The sequence below is a fragment of the Manduca sexta genome, chromosome 14 (assembly GCF_014839805.1).
Source record: "Manduca sexta isolate Smith_Timp_Sample1 chromosome 14, JHU_Msex_v1.0, whole genome shotgun sequence".
NCBI lineage: Eukaryota > Metazoa > Arthropoda > Insecta > Lepidoptera > Sphingidae > Manduca > Manduca sexta.
Window position 1 is genome coordinate 8,349,173 of NC_051128.1, and position 7,418 is coordinate 8,356,590.

General features: G+C 33.1%; 1 protein-coding gene across 2 annotated transcripts in view; it reads right to left on the reverse strand.

Annotated features, from left to right (window-relative positions):
- Positions 1-5,567, reverse strand: part of LOC115447635 (G protein-coupled receptor kinase 1) — a 33,019-nt gene extending 27,452 nt beyond the window's left edge. For both annotated transcript variants that reach the window (XM_037438629.1, XM_030174800.2), the window contains exons 1-2: positions 5,063-5,567; positions 282-358 (exon numbers count right to left, since the gene is read on the reverse strand). In XM_037438629.1, the coding sequence (XP_037294526.1) occupies positions 282-358; positions 5,063-5,175 (190 nt within the window). In that variant the 5' untranslated portion in view covers positions 5,176-5,567. The remainder of the gene's footprint in view (positions 1-281; positions 359-5,062) is intronic.
- Between the last annotated feature and the right edge of the window lie 1,851 nt (positions 5,568-7,418).

The window sequence follows — 7,418 nt, forward strand, 5'->3', positions numbered from 1 at the left end:
GTCACTTCAATTGTTGAAATCGAAATATAAATAAAAAAAATCGCTTCAGTTTGAAATATACTCAAATTGTTGTCAAGGAAAGTACAAAATTTGTTTTTTTAATTATTTTTTATATTATCATTACCCTTTGACCTCATCCCATTGCAGAGTGTGATTGTTGCTACACATATTTTTTATATAATTTACAGATGTTGGACTTATTTTTTACGACTGGCTGCTACCCGGCGTCAAACTCTGGGGTAAATATAAAATATCAAATCGAGTATACAAAGTAAACTCACCTAACATTTGATTGAATATTTTGTCAAAATTAACTTCATTCTTCTTTTCCATGTACTTGTGCATCACGCTCCTTACACTGGAACAAAGTTAACACATTAATTTGGTACATTGTCGGTCGCCGTTCATGACAAAAGTTCATTGTCACTTTGCCAATAAAATATAACAACTGAAAACAGTTATAGTATAAAATGTTGTTTTATCGTTTTGTTTACCGAATGTCGACCACCAAGTTTTTTATGGGTAGCCGTAGGTTCGGTTTTTTATGATCTTCTATACACAAAAACTGTACTAGTAGTTGATGTTGACATACAGTTATTATAAACGAATAACGATTGTTCGTGAATATTTGAAAAAGAAAAAAAGACCTTATCAAACGAATTCTAAAAATCAAAAACAACACATGAACATATTGTTGGATATTGGTATACTGTTTAAAATAAAACTAACCCTTGAGGGTGCGCAGACATATTCCAAGGAACCGTACACAAAGTAAAAATTAAAATTATAAACCAAAACACAAAGCCGCGCAAAGTACTACGGTACGCTGCGGATACTGTGGAATACATAAGTGATTCCCATTAAAAATTATTAACAGTGTGAATAGTGGATACATTTTATGATAAATATATTTTATTTTTGGGGGTTAGTGAAATACAGTTAGATTGCACCTAATATCCGCCCTAGAAAACTAGAAAACTTTGATCTAACTAGTTATATCCTCTCCACCTGACAAAGGTGCTGAGGTATGCTCCCACAGGGTAGTCACGTGCCAATTGGGCTCTATCCGAAGCGTTGCCGTGGAGAAGTGACGTGACAGGCTGGAAATCCCTACAGCGGGTTTCGGGACTGTCGTGGCAATGCGACTTATCTTTAGAAGCTAGCTGGACAGGCGCCACGATGAGTTGATATTCCGTCTGATACAGGTGGTGACGAGTCGGAAAGAAGAGTCTGCCGCGTGGTACCACTATGGCAACGGCCGTGAGAATGTATGTGTGTCCAAATGTGTGTCCAACATACTCTCGAGGAGTGCACAGCTAGGGGATTTATAACGCAGCGCTCTTAAAGGAGTCATCGGAGGTGACTTCTCGTTGCTGGCAGCGGTGTCCGCAATGGGCGGTAGCCGGAGTTCGTGGCGAGCGACAGCATACTCCGGCGAGTATGTCATCTCGCGGAAGGAGAGCGCCAAGCAGGATCGTAACCAGAGCGATCCCGCCTGCAGACAGAAGAGAGCAGGCGCCAGGTAAATGAGTGACCGGCGCCTCGTTCTCTGTGCATTAGGGCATCTGAATAATTCCAACACGGCATCACTTGCCTGTCGTAAGAGGCGACATAACGGGACTTTGGGTGATCACAGGATGAGCAGTTTCAGGTATTTTTTTTCGAATATATTTAATGTTTAGACATCTATGGTTTTATTATTTATATAGCTATTATATAATACAACAGAATGACGAGTCGAAAAAATTGCTACCACTTTTTGAACAAATAAAATATACGAAACGAAAAAAAAAAATATAGACTGATTATAATTATTTTTCTGGTTGACTACCCATGTTAATGGATGCATAATGCCATAAGTAATTTTTTTAGAGTTGTTTGCACACTCCCAACTCCTAATAGTGTACTAGCAACACCTTGTCTTGTGAACAGCATGTCGGTTTCATTGTGCACATAACTTTTCCTTGTACATTTTTATGAAATATACTGCACAATCTTATTAAAATTATGAAAGTGAAAGTGAATTGTGAAGATTTTTTAATATTTGTTAGAAGTAAAAACAAAAACCTCTGATGAAGGAGAATGAAATTTAACAAATAGACCATGTCCTGGATTAATTTTCGAATAGGCAAATTTTTATTCTAAGAGTGTACCAGTGGGATTTTCATGCCCAGATACATCTTTCCTACAGGCAAAGATACAGGAAATGCTTAGTGTTATCATATAACTGTCTTGTAAACATAATATATTATGTTCCAATAACTGTACCACATGACCATTGCAAATGTATAAGCTAATAATTATAGATAACATAATTATAACATTTTCATTTCTTATCAATATTAATGCCTGATGTTGAATGATCTCATTCTATGATTATATTTCACATATTGTGTTGTAAACAACATAATGTATAATTTTTGTTTGTAATAATTGTTATACTGCTTCTACAATATATATTTTTATATAGATAAAAAGTAGAATACTGGATACTATAAATATCACAATTTTATAAAACAATTTTAGATTCTTTAATCCATATACATATTCACTAAACTAATAATCATACTAAATTCCTTAAATGACTTGTTCATTATTTATTAGTACACAAATGAAACACCTGTCATGGCAAAAGATTAATCAACTCAATTGACTATCATTAGTACAAACAATGCATGTTTAACAATCTCTATTAGTAAATATGGACATTAAATGATTTTATTCCTATGTTATTTTGATGAAGATAATATTTTTAGTGTTAAAAAATTAACAAAGTATGCATTAATCTTAATGAAATAAATTCAACTGCGTAAATGATAACTATGAATGAGGAATATTTGTACTTAAGCAAGAACATTTTGTGACTAGAATTTAGTAGCTTATGTTGAACAATATAGTATTATATTCTGTATGACTCAAAATAAGTTACGCTTGATGTAATCTGATATTAAGCATATTACTACTAATTGATTTGATTGGCAGTAAGCCAATCAAATTTCACTTTTATATGCACAACATTTTAAGTTACCTAAAATATATTGACTTTTAAGTTACTTATTGAATACTACATTTATACTGCATGTTACCAAACTTTTTATATTCATATACTTATCATCAAGATAGAATGTATGTTATCATTGAATGACATGCTTTGCAGTTAATAGTACATTGCAGAACCTGTTTATTCTGCTTATTATATCAATGATCATGGTGATAGAAATCGCTACTGGTGTATGGATGTTATTACAGTAAAACCTTATATTTAAACTACACAAAGAGGAACTAGGAATTAAGTGTAAAATATGCATATATGTCAAAGTAACCCTATCAACATTATATGTCATGTTGTATATTAGAAAATTCTGGACAGGGATGATTTATAACTGGTCAGCTTTAGTATAACTATGCAAAGTGCAAACTATAGATGTAGCTGGGTGTAAAAAACTGGTTTTCTGGTAATGTGTAACTACTCAATACTACAAATTATGTCAACTTCTCTTAAACTCTAGAACCAATACAACTGCAAATAAAAATTTACTACACCCTGGTATATGATCAGATTCATTAGTTTACCAAACAAAATGTTACATTACTTTAGACTTAAAGGAAATAAGTTAAAAATATATGTAGGCAGTGCTTTTTTGTTGGGGCATGCAATGCCCCCAATGGATATTTCGAAAATATCGAAAAAATTGCCATTAGGAAGTACAGGAAGGTAGGAGGAACAAAAAATTATGGACTTACAACTTTCGAGATTTAGCATGACCCTAAATACTTTTTCTTTGCATTCACTTAGAGTAAAAAGGTATGCATATGCATGAGACAATAAGTAGTCAAATTGTTCAGAATCAATAGTAAGACTAAGCTGAGACTCTTCATTTGCAACAAATGTAATAACAAAGTAAATCTGAAATATTTTTTTTTAACTCCCCTTATTAATTTGTGTGTAAGATTAATTTAAGGTCCAAACACATATACTGAATTCATAACTTACAATGTGAAATTCAGCTGAATCCCTGTTTTATAAAATTTTCAAGGAATGTAGTTATAAAAAAGACTATGAAATGAGATATTATGGCAGAAATGTAGACATAAATATATGTTTTAAGAGAAAAATTTTAACCACTGACTTGTAGGTAATGTGAAAAGCTACAATATTATGATTTATAACTAGTATAGATTTAAAAGTACTAAATGTTTATGGAAATTTTCAAATAATTGTAATTAATTTCATAAGACACTATAACTTAAGCTAATATTGTTTCAAATGTGTATTTAGTAAAATAATATTGTAAAAATATATTCTAGATATTATGGGTCAATTCTACTAATGAAACTAAAATACATTTGGCATTATCATTAAGTTAAGTCCCAGAACCTACTAACCTCAGTTCTATCAATACAAGTATAAAATAAAAGCTAATTGGATCAATTATCAAGGTAAATATTGTTAATCCTTACTCTGCAGCTTCTAGAAATTTTCTACACACTATATTTATTGATAAAGTATTCAACCATTATTAAATTTCTTGAATTTTAAAATTAATGTAGTGATTTTTATATTATTTTACTATCCACAATGCAGTGTGCATGTTTTATCAATTTCACCTTGCTATTAAAAAATCACACAATACTTAAACTTCAATTGATGAATCAAAATTATAGGCAGAGCAATGACCTCACTAAATGTTAATGACCTACAATTTTTTTAACACACCTATTGTCTTACAAGTTATTATTTCAGGGATTTCATTTATTGTTGTGTTATTCTGCTAATAGAGTTCATGTGAACCCAATAATAATATTTCCTTTTTATGTTTTTTTCTTTTGTGGTATATAATAGAAAGTTAAATTATTCATTTTTTGATTATACAATTACACACTATTAGGTACAAACGAAGATTATTTGAGGCAATTAGATACAATATGATAGTTCTTGAACCGATATGAGTTACCTACGGTAAAATCAATTTTGTAAACAAGCATAGGAACTTCCTTTATATTTATGTAAACATAATCGGTTGTTCCGGAAATGTCGGATACACCCATCGGGGCACATTACCTTGGATCTGGTAGAACGATTTTTTTGCTAGCCCGTGCTGCTGGAGTGCATTTCGACTTCTCCATTGCCATCAAGTAGCTGACGTCTGCCAGCACAGCCTCGAGGTCCGCCATTTTGAGACTGAATTTATCACCTTCACCAGACAAATAATAAATAACACTGGCTCTAAACACAAACACCGTAGGAATCTAGTTGATTTTCAGCTGATAGTCATAACCTTCCTCACATGACGACTGTTCACCGTTTCACAGAATTTGTTGATGAATGGTGACACATGCTCATGGTTCACAATCACAAATTGTATTTTTATGAACATAGGAATACTCGATTACATGTCAAATCGTAGGTAAAGAAAAACATCGCTGTTCATGAACCGCTGTATATGAGCACAAGCAGTAAATTATCACATAAAATTAATAATTATATACGATTAAAAACGTAATCCAATACACCACCACCCGTCACATAGTCATTCGCGACTTCACACACACAATCGCAGTAGGTAATCGCGCAAATGTAGACAATAGAGATGGACGCAAACTATAATCGATTAGTCGAATTTAAATGGAATGATTTTCCTTTAAAAGTGAAATTACTTCATTTGGAATATGCAACAATACAATAATTATTTGCAACTATCCGAGGAGTTAATTGAGAATAATTGCTTAATTAACTGTATAATAGCAGCATCGCACTATACCAAGCTATGAATTTCAAAAATAAAATGACACATCATGTTTCCCCTTGGTGCACATATTCTGCCTCTTGACCCGCTTGCACGATTTCCGCTACATGTCTGATTTCTAAAAGGCAATACACGATGCAACGAGTGTGCGTGACCCCATCTGAATGACTGAACCCTTTCACAAGTATATTAAGTATAATCGATTTTCAAGATGTAAATCGATTATATCTCAGATGTGTGTATAGTTATTTGATAATATAATCGTAACGCTGAGTGTGGATAGTATTATTACTACAAACTAAGTATTATTCCTAGGTTACTTGTTCGTAAGTATCTGGAGCATACCTATTGGCTCAATGTGTACGGATCACGGTACTATGGACCAAATAAATTTGCGGTAAGGATTTTATGATATAGTTCCCTAAAGCTTGCGTCCATTGCGACGAATCGAGACGGGGCGGTTCGCAACCGTGCAGTGTGTAATAATAAATGTAATATTACATTATGTACTAATATTATTAAATTTGACGCAAATAATGGTGATACCCCCCCGAGGCAATTCTTGTGCGCTTGGTCCTCACACCAAATGCACGCATGTATGCATGGGGGACATTTGCCGCGGCCCTAAGCACATAGTTCAGTGTATATACCTCTTGGTTGTAGTACACATTGAGACATATAAGGGACCGCGAACATTTCCCCTCCCTTTGCGCTCCATCCATCCTAGTATGGGTTCTCCTCCATCCCCCACTTTCCTCTAGGACTCTGCACTCGTTAAACCGGGGGTTATGTAGTATCCCATTCGCTTATCTCCTCGGTGGGGACTGCGAGGCCTGTAAGAAAAATGGTAATGAAGTACTAAGTCGTAATCTTTGGTCGTAAGTATTTAAATATCACCATCACACTGTCAATTATTATTCTTATAGCAATTACGATATAATATTGAATCCGAAGAGAATGTCATATAAATAAAAACTAGGTTTTTATATAGCAAGTTACGTCATATTGTAATACGTATATAACAATGATTTATTACAAAGCAATATAATAAATTAATAAGAAATAGAAATCTTTTATTGCAGAATGTAAGTACTTAATATACAGGTGGTTTTAAAATATTAAAAAAAAAATCTAAAACATTCTACAGGGTTAAGTAACGGTGTGTAATACTACTTTAGTACACAGTGCTACTACTTTTAGATCGTTTTTTTTTAAATATAATATATGGTTCACATTATATTTTTTATAATTTTACCATGTTCTTTACAGAATGGAAAACGTGTTATCCTTGAATTTAACGTTATTGTGTTTTAAATGTCCATGTGCAACAATAATGGAAAAATACTTACAAGTGAGTTAGTTATTTGTAACAAAATAAAAACAAACAAGCACGCAAAGTGACTTGCTTCGCCAATCCACCCCATTGAGAATCATCCCCAATGAACTTCCTTCTGTACATAATGATATGCAAAGGCGGATTTGTATGTTAGGAGACGAACCAACCTGCCCCGATTGCCCGACTGGTGGACGCAGTCCATAATACAATCTCAATTTTACATTGTCTGTAGCTTTTGTTATTTGTGACTTGGCAGCATTGTCCTTGACCATAGCCGGTTTCTCATACAAAAAAACAAAAAATATCTATGCTTTTATGAATTTTGACATTGATTT